The sequence below is a fragment of the Vidua chalybeata genome, chromosome 1, assembly GCF_026979565.1.
Source record: "Vidua chalybeata isolate OUT-0048 chromosome 1, bVidCha1 merged haplotype, whole genome shotgun sequence".
NCBI lineage: Eukaryota > Metazoa > Chordata > Aves > Passeriformes > Viduidae > Vidua > Vidua chalybeata.
Window position 1 is genome coordinate 93349316 of NC_071530.1, and position 17498 is coordinate 93366813.

At 37.7% G+C, this 17498-nt stretch overlaps 1 protein-coding gene across 5 annotated transcripts in view; it reads right to left on the reverse strand.

Annotated features, from left to right (window-relative positions):
- CARMIL1 (capping protein regulator and myosin 1 linker 1) overlaps positions 1–17498 on the reverse strand; it is a 187131-nt gene that overhangs the window by 49493 nt on the left and 120140 nt on the right. For all 5 annotated transcript variants that reach the window (XM_053947615.1, XM_053947607.1, XM_053947591.1 and 2 more), the window contains exons 21-26: positions 12274–12446; positions 9912–9980; positions 5595–5688; positions 3341–3439; positions 1513–1641; positions 1119–1250 (exon numbers count right to left, since the gene is read on the reverse strand). In XM_053947615.1, coding sequence (XP_053803590.1) covers positions 1119–1250; positions 1513–1641; positions 3341–3439; positions 5595–5688; positions 9912–9980; positions 12274–12446 — 696 coding nt within the window. The remainder of the gene's footprint in view (positions 1–1118; positions 1251–1512; positions 1642–3340; positions 3440–5594; positions 5689–9911; positions 9981–12273; positions 12447–17498) is intronic.

Sequence of the window (17498 nt, forward strand, 5' to 3'; positions counted from 1 at the left end):
CAGAGGTTCCACTAGGAAGAATCTTATGGATAAATCACTTTCATGTCTGCAGAAATCTTCACCTTATTTCATATAATGGGGAAAGGGAGAAATATACTAAAAATAGAGCACCATTTTCCTCCTCATTAACTTTTTAATTTCAAACAAGTAATTAGTAATATGGCATTATTATTGTTCTTCATTATATTCCCACTGACTGAAGCGTTTTCATGTTTCAATTGAAAGATCAAAGAATCTGAAGATGAAGGTTGCAAAGTGTTTAAATACTCCAGAACAGAGACAAAGCAGCTTAGTCACAAACAGAAGTTGGTCTGAGCTGCCCCAGAGCAGTATTCTTAAATTCATCAACTTCCACACAGATCCCAACTGTTGTTAAAATTTCTCCACCTTGTCTTCTTCCTGGACTGATACTTTGGCACATGTTGTATGGATGGTTCTTTCCTTGTTAGATAGGAAGAGTAAACATAACTGAAGGTGCAAATTTCTGAGCAGCAGCTGTCTGAGCACACGGGTGAGAACACTGACAGATCAATGGCATCTATTTCAAGAGCTGAGGTTTGACAGGCAACTTGTGAGAAGATTTCCTCTAAAGCTGCCTGCACCAATTCCTTGGGCATTCTCAATACCTACAAGTCACCCAAATCAAACAGTAAAGTGGAAATCCTGCATCAGTTTCAAAAGTGACCACTGAGAAAAAAAATCTGCCATGGAGTCTATAAAAATGCAGCTTTCACTCTACTATGACTCCTTAACTACTGAGCACTTTCCTCCAGGGCATGAGGCTTCTTAGGGTGCTTGACAAATGCCTTTATAAAAGGCTGAAGGAGCAATTGATTAGTCTTCTCCTTCTAGCAGATGAGAAAATATTATAATAAATAGTATATGCTCCTTCTGCCCACTGAAAACACTAAAGAAACTTTTTATTTTATTCCAGCTGGGGAAAAAATCCAAATGACATGGCCCGAAGTTATAAGAAACTAATAACAGAAAGATCGCTAGCTTACATACAAATCTACTGAGAAGAAAAATGAAGTGTGGCACATTTGCATTTAGTGACAGAAAACCCCAGATTTAGTTATTTCTGCATGTGAGAGATGGTAACACATCTATCTACAGACCTTAAGTTGCTCATCCACTACCCTTGTGACTTCTCCAGCCATGGATTCAAGTGTCTCTTGGATTGGATTGGAAAGTGAACCATTTGCTCCTGCCCAAGAAGCTCCTCCGAGGTGATACAGATTTGGTAAAAGCTGTAAGACAGGAAGAGTACTTTCAGAAAATAGGCTCATCACTGTCTTCAAACCAGGGCAAACAGCAGGAAATGTCTTTGGCTAAAACAGAGTCTTCATAAATTAGAATTATCTTATCCCTTTAAATACTACCTATAGCCAGTCATCTGAAGAAAATGCTCTTTTGTGACAGTTATTATTATTTTCACTGGCCAAAAAGAGAAAAGCTGCAAGCACACACAGAACTGCTCTCAGCATTGCCAGCGTACTGGGAAAGGCTTACTGTTTTGGAGTTCTTAGCATCCCGCATCAGCCGTTCCGCACATTTGACATCCTCCTGCACAGCATCCACACCACAGTTTCTTAAAGAGTTGAGATGATCTTGCACTTTTACACATATTCTGTCAATCATCTACTTGAACAAAAGAAATACAAAAGATAAAACATCAGAATGTTGGTCAAACACAACCTTAATCCAGTCCAGGTAGAAAATCAATAGTAGCATGATGAGATTTGCAGTGCCAATATAAAAACCTGGAAAGGCATGATAAGACCTTGGCAGTATGTCAATACTATTGAAGGAAAGAACTACATCTCATAAAGACAGCCCTAAGCATTGCAAAATAAATAAAACTTTACTATCAGGAAAAATAAATGCTGTGGAATATTTCCCCCACAATAACCTCCAGCATAACTGCAAATAATCAACAAGTTATCCTATTTAAGTGTTACTCTGTTTTTTTTTTTTTTGATCAAATGTAATGCTGAAAATGTTGTTGATATACCTAAGACTATGGTCTAAAGGTCTCTGAGTTGTTAAGAAGTTCAGAGAGTAAAAGAAAGCTCTGTTCATTCAACAAACACTAACAGCGATCTCTCCAGTCTAAGCAAAATGCAACTGCGCAGGCTTCTGCAGTATCCTTTTAAAATGTAAATATTCCTAGTTGCAAGGGAATTAAAACTATCAAAGCAGAAGTTTCCATCAGACATTTCACAGTGGGATAAATTGAACTTAATCTGTACCCGCAAGACAATTCATTCAACATGCTGCAAATACAGGGCAGGTGGTATATCTGTATCTTACAAGACAAACCACCAAGAATGCCTGACACATAGTCAGCTTTGATTAAGATATATGAGGCAGGGAGATATAATAGTTAAAAGTCTTTATCAGCCCACTTAGCATACATTAGAACTGGCTATTTGACATTTTGAAGCAACATCTGAGTGCACGCACCATCGTATAAAGTCTACCATTCTAGCATCTTACATCATTAGCAATGAAAACTGAAATAATTTCACAGCATGCTCCTTTTTGGATCCACATGAATCTTTCTCTTCAAAGGGTTTTGGCTGGGTATTTTTTTACAAGTACAAAAAGCTAATTAATTATTAGAAAGTCTCATTGGGACATCTGGACAGAAAAAAATACATTCTGGGAATAATAATGCAATTCTATCATACTACAGAGCCTTTTTCAGCTCTCTTTTAAAACTGTTTTTAAAATCCATCCTTATTGTAGGCAATTTAATACAGAAATCACTAACTTTATTTCAAAATAACAATAAATTACATTTCCTGAAACTTGATGTGTATGTGGTGTTGGAGAAAAGCACAACCAAAACCAACAAGCTATAAAAAATCTAAACTTATTTCATATAGAGATTATTTACCTGGGGAGAAAAAGTGGCATTGGAGCAGAAAGATTACTAGAATAAAACAATTGCTCTTGCAGTTTTTAGTGCCAGTATATCTCCATATACCATTTTCTCTCTCAAGAGGTTAGAGCACAATTTCAGGTTCCAGTAACAAAACACTGTCCCATTAAATTTAAATAACACAGGTAGAGCACAAGCAAACCAAACTGTTCCTGGTTTCAACAGTAGTTTACTTGGTAATACCTTGAGTTTTTCTCTACATGGTACTGTTGTGTAGAAGACCTTCATCTCACAAATGCTTTGCATTGACAATGCATTGTCATTGATAATTATTATTTCTTGGGAAACAGTATAACCCACGAGGCACATCTTAAAAGTACTCTGAATGAGAGAGGACTTCCTCCCCAAGCAGGTTTTAGGCACTGAGATGTCTATTAAGTAACAAATTCTCACCTGCTGAGTGGTGCTAGTGACAATGCCTTGCTGCAGTCGATATGCTTGCTCCTGTAGGTACTTCCTGGTCTCATGGTTACGAAGCAAGTAGTTTTCTATCTAAAAAAAAAAAAAAAAGGCAGAAAAAAAGTCAGATTAGGAAACTGATGTGACTCTTCACATTGTAATTTGCTTTCAATTTTGCTGATGGGTCAGAATTGGGGACTGACAAGAAAAGCTGCCTAATTATTTATCATCTGCAAACTTTATTTTGTGTGCCTTGATGCTTAAAAACCACATGAATAAATACTAATTCACTCACAAACTAGTGACACATGGTTAAACATTGTGGTTTTGCCTATGTTTTCTGAAAGAGTATTCTATTTTGAACAATTTAGCAAGTTATGCTGACAAAGGATTAGATCCTGGTTTGAGAAATATTTTAAGGGACTCTTAATTGTTAGGTCTTGAAGAGATCATGATGACTCAAGGTATTTGATTAATTTCTTTTCGATGTCTTTGGCCCGCTGCAAAGACACAGATTTGAATAGCAGTACGTCTGAAGAGAAAATAAACTATCTAGAAGTGCCTAAGTGATAGTGCAGCCTCAGTTCACGTGTTGGTTCATTAAAGCCAAGCAGTACAGAAGCACTATTTAGAGACAAGTGATTCCTACTTGCAGGCCACCATAATTGTCAGCAGCAGCACACACCCACCATCAGCCAGCTTCATGATACACAGAGTAACCCCCAAACCCTGCTCTTTCAAATTTGGTAAAGCCAAGAACACCTATTAACAACCTGTTCAAGCTTCATCAAAAGTGATGGATCTGTTCTGAAAGAGAGAGGGGAGGAAAGGCTGAGTGGAGTGGCCAGCAGGTTGTGAGGCTGACATCAGTGGGGATAGTGGCAGCAGCAGCAAGAACTGCAACATCCAACCATGTCCCAGAGCAAATCTCTGGGTTTATCCAGTTTGCCCACCCCAAGCCAAGTGTGCTGCAGAGACACCAGAGCTCGGAGGGTGGCTGCTGTGTCCATCAGTCAGTCAGTGCAATTGTCCAGGTACCAGGCTCAGTCCCTGCAGGGGGGCTTGCATCCCTACCTGCAGGGAACACACCTGTGTTGTGTTCACAGCACCACTCCTGACACTGATATCTTTTCTAGGAGGTAACTTCCTTGTGTTGTGTAAAGAAATCCTGAACCACATGTTAAAACAAACTCAGGGTCTAACAGTTTTAGCAACTTTGATATGAATAAAAGGAAATGCTCTTTGTACATAGTGCCTAATTAACACACAGAATTTAAATCCCCGTGGCCAGAAGCTTCCCACTATTTTTTTCAGAAATGCACCTACCAGTCTAGATATGAACCAGGCCAATTATATTAAATGAGATGTAAGAAATACATCCATCCCCCATGAATCAGATTTTTAAAAGCAGAATTGAGAGAATTTTCATGCATCAAAGAAAAAGATACTAACTACCAGCACTTCTCCCTGTCATACTCAAATTACTGAAAACAAGGATCATAGACATTTTCTTTTTAATCACAGTTATCTGTAAGAACTATTTATAACATTTTTATGGCCTTACCGTGGCTAAGGAAAACTACTCATTAAAGAGATGTGAAATGTATGCTTCCTGATTGAGCAGGAGGCTTGTTTGGAGCTCGCAAGATTTATCATATTAAAACTCAGCTGGGAGTTTTAAAACTCATGCAAGTGGAACACTACAGATACTGTCAACACCTTTTTGTCCAAAAGAACATGCTGGTGCAGTTGCTTACTTAGGGCAACACAGTGTGTGAATTTTATATGCACAATATAAAACACAGGCAGTAAATGTTTTCATCCTCCCTCAAATTGAAGAGCACCCTTTGTCTTGTACAGAGCTGACTGCACTTTTTATGCCAATATAAAAAGCGTGCACCGGTAATTCTAAACATTTGGTAATACCCACAGGCACATATGTTACACACATGCAGTTTCTAACTCTCTCTTTCATAGTCAAGCACACACTAATACCAGGTCTAGTTTGCATTTTTTTAGTTATGATATTCTGACACTACACCAGTGCATTCCATCAGCCTTCACTCCCAGCATTCTGTGGAATGAAAAGCTCTTACAGCACTTGATTACCATCTATATGTCTATGCAAACCAAACAACCCTTGAATCCAGTATAGAATTCCTATTCAGCCAAGCATGAAATCTCAGTCACTTAAAATTACTATATTTTTGCTGGTTTTATTTCTGTTCATTAGTGGCATATGCAATACCTTTTGCAGCGCCTCTTCTGTTTTCTCAGGGTTTGTTTTGAGTGCTTGGGAGGCATCATTCATCGGTATAGGCATGAATCTCAATGTATAATTCCTAAAGAAAAAAAAATATGGTGAAAGTTAATCTAATTACTGTGTATCTTTATAATCACTGTACTTTTTTTATGAAGAATAACCTAGAAGGGAGAAGTAAAGTGCATCCAGGTTGTCCATGGAAGGTACTAAGAAAGTATTTTTCACATTTTTAAGTGGAATAGCTGGAAGTATACATGCTCTTTTTTGCTGCTAATTCTTCTTTACTACTAGACAGAGGGGTAGATTTTGAAAAACAGTTATATGGTCGGTGCCCAGTGGCTGCTGATTAAATGCCTACCTGCCCTCTGTAGCTCTTTGCACATGGTTAGATTATTTTTGTGTATCTAAACAGAACAGGGAGAATCAGTGCCTGCTGGCAACTGTATCAGATCTAAGCCTAAATGGAAATATTCAGTAATAGACAGATAGCAACTAAGAGACTGAGTTTTAGAAATTTACTATTTAATAACTTCTCGTGTTTACAACAATTTGAAGACACTTGCTGAATTTTTAATAAAAAGCTGACAAAACAAGCATAGCATCTCCATATTGCTTTACACAAACAATTGCTCCCTGCATTTTCCTTATTTGCTTGCAAAATATTTCTGCAGCTGTGTCCATCTCCTGCAATAAGAGATTAAAGACAGGAGTTTGGTCCTGAGTCAAAATTACATTTAAACTCTGAGAACATAAACTGACTATCATGACACAGTTATGCTTAAAATGGACATACAGTGGTATGTCCACACAACTTCAGACCTGAATAAATGGGGGGGAAAAGCAGGAAGTTTTTAAAACCTGGAAAGGAAATTATTCTTTCTATTTTCAATTAATCCTTTACTTCCTGCAAACATTTCTTTCTCCTCCTTCTACAAACATCCCACTAACCGTCTGGTCCAATTCCATCCAGAGCTGCACAAATATGTTTGGAACCCTCTATTCTGAAGCACTTTAAAGTTGGCAATTACAATGGAGTCACCACCACTGATGACAGCAGACCACACTACTCCCAACAGCAGACGCCTTAAATAGTGTGAAACTCCAAGCTTCTTTCACTTCTTCTACCACCAGATGCTTGGACACATGCAACACCATTCTCTGAAGGGCAGTGTCCTCCTGAACTGCAAACACATCAATTCCTTACTGATACCACCCAACATTTTACTTTAAATGATAATGGAAGGCTTGTATGTTTCTTCCCCAATGCAAACATGGTGACTGTCAGTTGTAAGTCTACTGCATCAGTCAGAAAATTAACTCTTCTTTCTGGTTGTTTTGTCCTTCAAAAGAACATTGCAAACTATACAGACCCTGTTATGTGTCCTCATGTAATAGTAACCAGTGTCTACCATCATGGGGAGAATTTTTAAATATCAAAGATACTGAGCTGAAAGACAGATAATTACAGAACTTGCTGATTGCCTGACAGGTGGAGTATTTATTTAGTTTAAAAAAAAAAAATAGAAGGTAGATTTCTAAGGATCTCTGCAGCTGTTTGACATTTAATACATCCCAAATCTGTAACTGCCAGCTCTCATGCTAGCAGTTATATGCTAAATTCAATTTAGTCAAAGGCTTAGTGCACCCTCCCTCACACATATGGACACACTGAGCTGAAGGAGGGCAAATGAAAGGTAAGGAGATTTTCATGGACACACAATCACAGAGGCAAAACTTTAGAAGACCACTACCCTAAGAGAGGAAGGAAACCCTCTGTACTTGGGTTGCTTTCAGACACAGTATTATTTTCATCTAAAAATTTACCAGCCCTTAGGGGAAAATTCCAAGAATTTAAAGCTCACTTTTCAGCTTTACTCTTATGCTTTGTTTTTCTCTGTTTCCTTGAAGTCTAAAATATTCCCCCGTTCTTCTTTTTGTTAACACTCCACTTGTCTCTTGTAAAGGAGTACATTTTGCTACAAGCTCAATAATCCAGTAATTTCCTAACACACCAATATACTCAGCAAAATACCTATATTTAAAGGATGTTAAATTTCAGAGAGGTGCTCAAAGACTGTAAAGGATGTCCCAAAAGAGGTCCCAGAAACCTATTCTTCTACATACAACATGTGTGACAACAGTCCTACATTTCATCACATTATTTCCCCTGTAGTAACTTCTGATCCACACACTATGTATGCTCTCTGCTGCAGTGGAGATTTTGCTTACAGGAACAAGATCATCTGTTTTTCAGGTCAGGGTGTGTGAATTTCACATCACTGCTAAGGGAAGAATTCATAGCCCTCTAACAAACTCCAGCATTTCTCCTCAGATACTAGAACTTCAGTCAGTCCATATAGAAAAAAAATCTTTCAGAAATGAACATGAGAAAATGCTGTAGAGTCCTGTGACAGAGGGGGCTCTAGGCTGCAAATCACATGTTTATCTTCATATTAAAATTACAGAGACACAAGACCCTGCTTAATGGCCAAGCTGAATAGGATGCCCACTGTTCTCAAATGCTCTCCTGAACTGACATCTGTAAGGGACTCTGCAGAAAATCTTCTCAGCACTTCACACCACCTGTCTGGGACACCCCTGGGACAAAATGTGCCAACAGCCATGCTCCTGGAATTCCCTTGCAGAAATAACATTTTCAAACAGCAACAAGCAGACAAAGAAAAGCTGGGAGAAAGGGAAAGAAAAAACCTTCCAATTACTTCAGCCTGTTTTAAAGTCTGCTACAAATCTCCTCAGCCTCCTGCCCATCCTGCTGAAGTCTACCTTTCTTCTTGTTTTGTGGTTTGGTAGATGACTACTTCTCTTAAGATCACAGAACATGGAACACATATCCTCAAGCATCTTCATTCCATTTTGAGCAATGGTTCTTTTCTACAGAGTACTGATGACTTCAGGTACTTGTAGGAAACATATGGTGAAGAATATTCTCAAAATGCCTTCAAGATGGATTGTTTACAGCCTAATTGTTTTCAGCCAGTACTGACAGTCCCTCTCTTCATGTTTAAACCTTTGTTGCTTATGGCTTAGATTGTGATGTTATCCATGTTTTTGTCAATTTAAAAATGTTTAGGCAACACAAAATGACCTCAGCTTCCAAGTTAAATAAATGAGATGTCACCCGGAAAAAGTACAGCGTCACATTATTAGCTGTGGCATTCTGGGGGTGGTTTTGTTTAGATTACTTGCTTTTGCCTCAGGATTTCCGCCCCTTCTCTATTTACTCATCCTAACACTTTGGAACAGAGAAATAAAGCTGATGCTAACCAGAAAACAAGGGTATTTCTTTTTCTACCAGACTTCCCCATGCTATTGCCCTTTAACAGAGAAATGTCTGCAAGCTGACAAATAACCTTTGCAAATTATTATTCACCACTATCAATGGAATCACTGCAAGATTTGCTTAATTATACGTCGTTTATCTAATTTCCCACATCAGTGCAACTGAATTCATTTCAAAACCGAGTATATAAACTAGAATAGTTTCACAAAACAAGTAACCATATAAACTCCTAACCTCACAACCCCTACAAGGGTTAAGATGCTCCCTTAAGTAATTATACAGTTTTACAAGATACCTTGTCTAGAACCTAGCAACTGTAGGTTACATTCACTTTCTAAAGAGAGCCTTTGCTCCTGTCTGAGGGATTTAATGATGTGAAAAACTTCAACTGCTGCTTAATTTAAATCTGTAATTCTTCTCTCTTAAGAAAAGTAATAATAACATATAAAGAAATGTGATGGAGGTGGAGGGAGATGAAAGCAATTTAACATCTATCACTGGTAACAGCTGCATCTGTGAGTAAACTCATGGAAGCAAAATGACCCAGGCCACAGCAATTACAAAGAAAAACTGCAGTTCCTGAGATCATCACTATTAGTTTCAACTTGCTAGGGGAAAGAAAAAATGTCAGACCACAAAGGCCCACTTCAGTAATTTTCTGTTATTATGTACAGCTTCATTCACTAGAATAGAATTTCTGCACACTACCAACACAAGAAAATGAAGCAAAGGGAAAATATTACCAAATTCAGAATTTTAATGCTAAGAGCAGAACTCAAGGACCTTATAGCAGAGTATGGATGAAAGAGCCACAGAGCCTCTTCCCATCCTTTTGAAGGATGTGAAGTCATGAATTTTCCTTTAGATTAAACATCCTGATGCTTTAAATTGAGAGCACTCAACATCTTCAAGATCATATTGACTGTGGTGAGAACTGCAGCTGCTCAGATCATTCAGGATCTTTGGCCTCTTCATCAGACATTCAATTACTTGAGACTTACTTTTCCAGTGCCACAGCTATGTCCTGGAAGCCCTGTGCAGTAATGTTATTCTTGTCCCATATTACAGTTCTGAGAGGTGGTGGGAAGAGGAAAGAAAAATAGAAGTTAAACAAGAACCACCAAATAAATCCATAAGAAACTTTGCATATTGAAATAACACACTGCTGAATATTCAAAATTGCAGAAGGCAGCACTTTAAAAACTTGTCTTAGACACTAAATCCTTGCAATTACAGAAATTGTGGACAAATATCCAAAATCCAGTTTCCATTACTTTAAAGGGGACTCTACTGCATTTTCTATCACTAATACAAGTGCCTTACTTTTCTAAAACAAAATTAATAGAAAGATTTGGACATAAGTTCCTGGTTTTTTGAGGAATAGCATCAAAACCAAAGGTCAAATGTCTGCTTTTCAAGACCATAGTGAAAAAATCCCAGAAAATTGCAGTAACTGGTCAATCTCTGTTCCACATAGGATACACATATGTATTTTAAAAATTCATGCTGATCAGAGGTCAAAATTTGCAAGCTATTACTCGTTCAGCCCCACACTAGGCTCATCACACTGTTCATATGATTCCACATGTAACACAAGTAGCTGCCAAAATAAACCATTAGGTTAGGTGCATAAATTGTAGCTCTTTTGAATACACAGTAATGATAAGAGTGATCAAGCCTTCCCCTCCTCCCCCAGTTCAGACCACTCAAGCAGACTGCCTGGCAATTTGCAAACACATGTTCAAAGATCTCATTAGTAGGCAGAAGAGACAGACAAGCAGATAAATCTTGCTTCTGCTAGAGCATCAGTTGTAGCTGTTCTTAAAAAAAAAAAAGGCACAAAACCAAACAAAGACTTCTGGTGTTTAAAAGAGAAAAAAAAAAAAAGATAGATGGCATGCTTTCACAAGTATTGACATCCTTCTGTTGTTGCAGAATTATCCCTCTGTTTTTTAGATGAAAGGTAAGAAAGCGAGGAAGAGAGATTCTACACTCACTCTGCAAATATCAGATATGCAAAGGGTCAAATCTTGAATATTTTTGCCACTGGAAAGTGTGTTTATATTTCTACCTGGGTGTCATTTATAACATTTTTGGCAGAGACAGTTACCATTGCATTATTCAGTCCGTAATCACACCACAGACCGTGATGACATTATGTCATTGTGACATTCAGCATACTGTGAAATGTTTCAGTCTGCCACCCTGAAATGTATCAAGACTTTATTTCTTCAGATATTGTGGTCATTTCAGGTTAATACATTGAATAAACCTAAGCCATCCCTCCAGTGCTTTCTTGACATTTTTAATATTCAGTTGGGGCATAGCAACACAAAGGCCAGAGGATCCCAGCCTCTGAACAAAATAGCCAAGACTGTCTGTGGGAATTTCTTATCCTCCAGGGAACAAATACTTGGAGACCAAGTAAAAAGTAGTCTTTTTACACTGGCAATACACTGAGAAAGGTTCATCTGCACAGTCTGACGAAGAGGAGGGAGGATTATCTTTCCTGATGAGGGTGACATATTTAGAGGTCTCCATCCAGATTTACGCTGATTGAAGGTTTTACTGTTCGTGAAACACATGCTGAATAGGAAAAAAAAGTGATACTCTCAAGCCATCAGTGCCAGACATGCTAAAAAGCAGTGAAGTTGTTGGGCAGATGAAGTTGCAAAGAAAATATGCCAAGGTCCATCAACACAGTAGGAAGGGGAGAAGGGAAGGATGGATGGTCCATGCTGCTCCCCATTCTGAATTCCACATGCTCTCAGTTCTACAAATTGACACTTAAGAAGACAAAGAATAATTTACTTCAGTTTCCTACCCAAATATCAGAATTTTCTCTGCTGGGAAAGTCTCCAGTAAGAAAGACATAGCAGGACAGAAGAGAGTAGCTAAGCACTGGAATTGAGTTCCCAGGGACATTGTAGAATCTTGGTACTTGCAGATCTTCAAAACCTGCATGGACAAGTCCCTGAACAACCTCACATAGCTTTAAGTTGGCCCAGCTTTGAGAAGAGTGGTGGACTTAATAGAGAGCTCCGTAACAATGTAATTTTTTTCTGTCATTCTAGAAATTTGGAAAGTCTTTTGATTCCAACAAGAGGCCTTTCTGTTCAAATGTAGAAAATTTTCCTCAGTTTCAGTTAAGGAAATGTTTTTGAAGGGACAACTTGATCCTCTTGTTTTTCTGTTGTTATTTTCCTTTCTCTTAAGAAAAAGAAGGATGAGAATCGTTCCAAATAAAGACACTCCTAAGTTGCTGTATGTAGAAAGGTTCTGAAGAGAAATAGATTGAGAATAAGCCAACAACTTCAGTATTATTAAGCCATTCTACTGTTTACTGCAAATACTTTCCCTTACCTGAGTTTAGTGTTTATCTGTAGGGCTTTTGCCAGCATCTTTGCTCCCATATCTCCCATGGCATTTCCACTAATATCCACTTTTGTGAGAGAAGTATTGCTGCCCAAGGCATTAATAATGATGGTGACCTCAGTCTTCAGCTTGGAATCTGCGAGGGACAGTGACTGTAGAGGCTGTGGATCATAGAAAAGGCACTGATAACAGAAGCTGATAATGCACTCATTCCTCAAACATCAACTAAGTTACCAGTTTCTCAACTTCTTGGGGACAGCAGTAAACATCAAAGAGTTTTTTCTGTGTTAGCTGCAGATCCTACAACACATTGGGAGTCAATAACTTACAGCACAAGTATCAAACACATGCACAGAAGCAGATTAAGTTGTAACACCCTGTGAAAAAATTATTTTCAAGTGGCAGTGCCTCCAACTCCCTGAGTTCTACTAAGTAGAGAATACAATGTAAACCTCAAAAAAGGCAAGATAACAACAACCAGCTTCACAAGACAACTTCTAGGGTCCAGTGGGTTTCGCTTAACCAGCATTTGCATTTTCAGTCAGAAATAAAAAGTATCTACCACTTCCCTTCTCTCCCTCGGGCTGAGAGATTTGCCCAAGGGCAAATTAGAGTCCAAGGCATTGTTAAAACATAAACAGTTTCCTTAAAGTGCTTTATTATTGTTACTTCTACTTTAGGAGAGATTTTGCATATCTGTTCTTTCAACAAAGGACATGGACTTTTGGAGAAAAGATAAAACTGCAGCAGGTCTGAAATTCAAAGCAGTATTGAGTATCTATTACAATTATTAAGTCAATAAATATTATTAACAATGGTCTTTTGACTATTTGTATCCATAACTACAATATCTTTCAGTAACTTTATTTTTTTATGAAGCATATTAAGCTGAAACTACCTTATTTGGCTCCAGCAAGTCATACTCCAAGCCTCAAAAAACACCTTTTCTAAAAATGCCCATATTTCCTCCACTCTCAGTGCCCCCAGTACTCAACAGCAGGATCTCAAGAACCACAGCCAATCTATCCCCATGCCTTGCATAGATATTACAACTTCTAAAAATGTAATTTGTCTTCGATGGTGAAGGAGGACTCCAGAAAACATTTCCCTTGCTCAAGTGTGAGTCCACAGAGAGGAGTGTATTGTCATTATAAATCCACTTAGGCACATATTGAAGGATGAAAGTTTGGAGCCTAAAATCCTCAAATAGCCAGCATAGAAAAATCAATGTCTCATAACAATGAGCCAAAGCACTTATGTTAGATCCTGAAGTTTAGATTAATGAAAATAAACCAACCAAGCTGTGCACACCTTCCAGGGTCCAAGGTGCTTGCATCAGACCTGCTACACAATGGGATCTGACTCTCCAGACACTACTGGATTACAGTGATAACCAAAAATCTTGCAACAATGCAAGAAATGCACTTACTAATGAGGAAAAGCACAAAAATTTGGAGGCACAGCAGGTTGATAGTTATAAAGTCTAATAATAACACAAGCCACATGCTGGTTTTATTTTAAATGGAAGTTATTAAATTATTATGCTAATGCCCTTAATCTGTCTGTTTTCGAATTTTATTGCACAGCATGAAGAAGAATGTAAAGAATTATTGAGAATTTAAAAGCAATATTAACATAAAAATGTTAACATCACATTTAGAATGGCACTCAAGAGCTCTTGACAGAAGTCTGAGAAGCCCTTTTGCTGACAGATTCACAGTAAAGCACCACCATGCAGCACTAGGAGAAATCAGCAATAAACTTGTGAATGTGAGATTGTTTCTGGTTTTCATGTGTCATTTTAGAAATGGGCATTGGAGTAACTGAGCTGCATGTGATCCCTCCCACATAATTTTTCTAAATCTCAAATATCCTCCCAGGAAACCTCTTGCATTCCAACACTCTGACAAAACAGTTAATGACTGAAAATGCTTCTGTACTGTGTTATGTAAGGATTGTCAGCTATGCATCATCTAAATATTCATTAAATTATCTGATCATTACATCACAAATATGGGCAATACTCTACAAACACTTACTTCTTTTATCAACTTAATAGTTTTAGCTAGATATTGAAAAAACAGAAGTCTAAGGAGCACTTTCAGTGTCCCTGCTAGACAAAACAGCTAATTTGCCAATACAGAGAAGATGCCTTACCACAATCTTTTTAAGGAAGAGGAATTCTTGAAGTACAAATATACAATTAGAAATTGCATTATTTTATTCATTGATTCAGTCAAACATCTGCTGGAAAAAAACCCTAAGAATTAAATCAAGTTAAATTTGTTTTTCCTAAGAACAAAAATGCTGTAAAAACCCTCAAAAAGCCAATTCTGCACCGAACACTGAACTAACAACTAAAAATATTCATCACTAGAAATTCACTGTACCTATGCAGGAGTGATTACCACTCTGAGTAACAACACTGCATACCTGCAGTATAACATCCATTTTTGCAACAAGAAAAGGAATGGCACAGTAATAATGCATTATAATGGTCTGCACAGTATAGCACCTATTTATATAGAAAAGACATGGAAAGAACAAAAAAGAAAAAAAAAAAAGAAACTAAATATTACATTCTTGTTTATATAAAACACCTGTGAAGTTCTGCTATGTAGGTTACTACTACTGCTTTTAAAGGATGCAGAATTACATTTGGATATCACTCTATTTTAACAGTCATAGAACCAAGCCATTGATTGTTTAAATCATTTTACTCATGACTCACATTAACACAGCAACAGAGCTATTTAAAATGTGCATAAATACATGAAGAAGCATTTAGAGATGATTATTTTAGATTAAAGCCACTTGCTTCAGCTTTCCATGCAGACAATAAACCATGCAGTGTGCTCTAGGCAACATCACACCCTGGTCTCTAAAACTGTATCTTAAATTTTTAATCTCCTGTGGGAGCAAATGCATACTATTGCTAGAACGAGGACCACCCCATTTAAGATTCAAAATCAAACTGAAAGAGCTAGAGACCTAAAATAATTTTCTAGCATCGAGATACAGTGAGGACAATCCTAGGCAGCTTTCTGCAATACATTTTTCCCACAGTGCTACAGTATCTGTCCTCAACTCTTTTGCTGCTAGGAGATGGTTCACGCTGGTTTTAGCACCTGATGAGACAGAAAAAAACAAGATTCCTTCACTGAAGAGGGTTAACAAGAGAAAAGAACATGGGGAAAGAAGAGGCAAGGTAACACCAAAAGGATCATATGCTATATCCCAAATGTTAATGCGTGACATGAAGGAGAGATGTTTATTTTAAGTATCTAAATAAAACCACTTTTTGGTGAGTTATTTCATTATAACACTCTTTGAAAACAGGATGAGAATACATTGTGTAGGTTAGGTCAGGAAAACGTGGTGGGTAAGAATTACAGGAGCACATCTGACCAGTGTATACTGTAAAAGGCAGAAAGCAGAACAACAAATGATGTTGAGAAAAGAAAAGGAATGCAAGAAAATGGAAACTAATGATGCAAAGTAGAGAGAGCTGCAAGAATGATACACACAAAATTTAGCAGCTACTTTTTTCTGTTACTTGGAAGCTTCAAAAATAGAGCCAGGGAAGATAAACAGAAGGTTGTAAAACTTTAAATAGAAATAATACAGTGAAAGTTGAAATTTTTGTTCTTAAGAAATTATATCATGAAAAGGAGAGTCATAAAATAGGGGGAAAACCCCAACAGCATATTTGAGAAGATGATTTAGGTACTGAAAGGACACAGAGTGCATTGAGGAGGTGTTTTAGGGTATGGTCTAAGTGGGAAGAAATGTTCACCTACAACAGAACAAAGAAATAATGGAAATAGAAAACGTACTAAATTACATTTGCTTGTGATTCAGTTCTTCAGGACAGCTGTGAAAGGATAAGCATGGGAAACAGGGCAGGACAGAGACAAATGGCCTCACAGAAGCAGCAGGTGGTATCTGATTAAATGAAACCCCTCAGTACAGGATCAAAAGGAAAAGGAAAGAAGGGGAAGGCAGTCCTGCAGCATTCCCTTTAGAGGCAGAGTAGAAGGAAGTGGTCACACAGCACAAAACAAAAAGGCCAGCTTGGTACAAGAAGTAACAGAGTTCCACCAATGCATTACTTAGCACAACCCTTCATCTAACTTGTGCAAACAAGTACTTTTATTGAGGTGCTTTCATTAGAGGTGTTACCTCAATTGGAATCAGTTTTGGTTATTTGTATGCAGAACTTTACCACATCACACTGATATTCCATGCTTTAAAGAATAAAATGTGGAGGAAGGCACAGAATCAAGAAACCCATTTAAGAGGACAGAAAGAGCATAGAGGACTAGTTTAATAAATCACTTCAAATACAATTGAGAATTAAGAAAAAGGGAACATGCAATCTGAGTCTAATGACCTTGCAAGGAAAGAGACATTGGAAATTCTGGTTAAAACTGCCAGGATACAGACACAGATGGGAGGAGAAGACAGCCAAGCAGTTAATATAGAGAGCATGAACTTGGAGGTGAGACAATAAAGACACAGGAAGGAGCAGGTGTTCAGACAACCTGAGTCTACAGTAGGCTGTGTCTGGAGAATGAGGAAAGCTTGCTTGGTACTTGCACAGGAAATTAAGGAGAAAGAAAGGACTAAGAGTAGATAAATAAAGATTGACAAGCATGAGAGTAACAAAGCATCTTAAGAACCCCCTACTAACCAAAACTAGGAAGCCAAGAACAGGCAAGAACACAAATCCAACCACAGAAGTCTTTCAGAATAACAAAAGAGTGTAGAAATTAAGGACGTGGGCAAGCATCCCAGCAGAGTATCCTGAAAAAGTTTTATGAAATTGCTCCCATGACTTAGAAAGGTAAAAAACAGCACAGTGAATGGTTTATTTGCATCTTTTGAAGAAGGAAGGAGTTCTGAGAGATCACTGCAGTGACCTTGCATTTTGCCAAGAAAAAAAAAAAGTTAATACCCAAGAACAGCTATCAGGAAATAATGCATTCCATAAATTTAAAAAAAAAAAAACATTTTTATTGAGAACATTACCATTGTAATCTCTTATCAGGACACAAATGTTCTGAAAATTTGTGCCTAAAGAGCTGTATAATTTAGACATAAATAACTAGGTTACACACATCCAACTATTTAAAATGAATATTTTTCAACAACCACAGATCCTAAGACTGTTCTCAGAAAATGTTCACCTACATGCCAGAAGTTAATCCAAA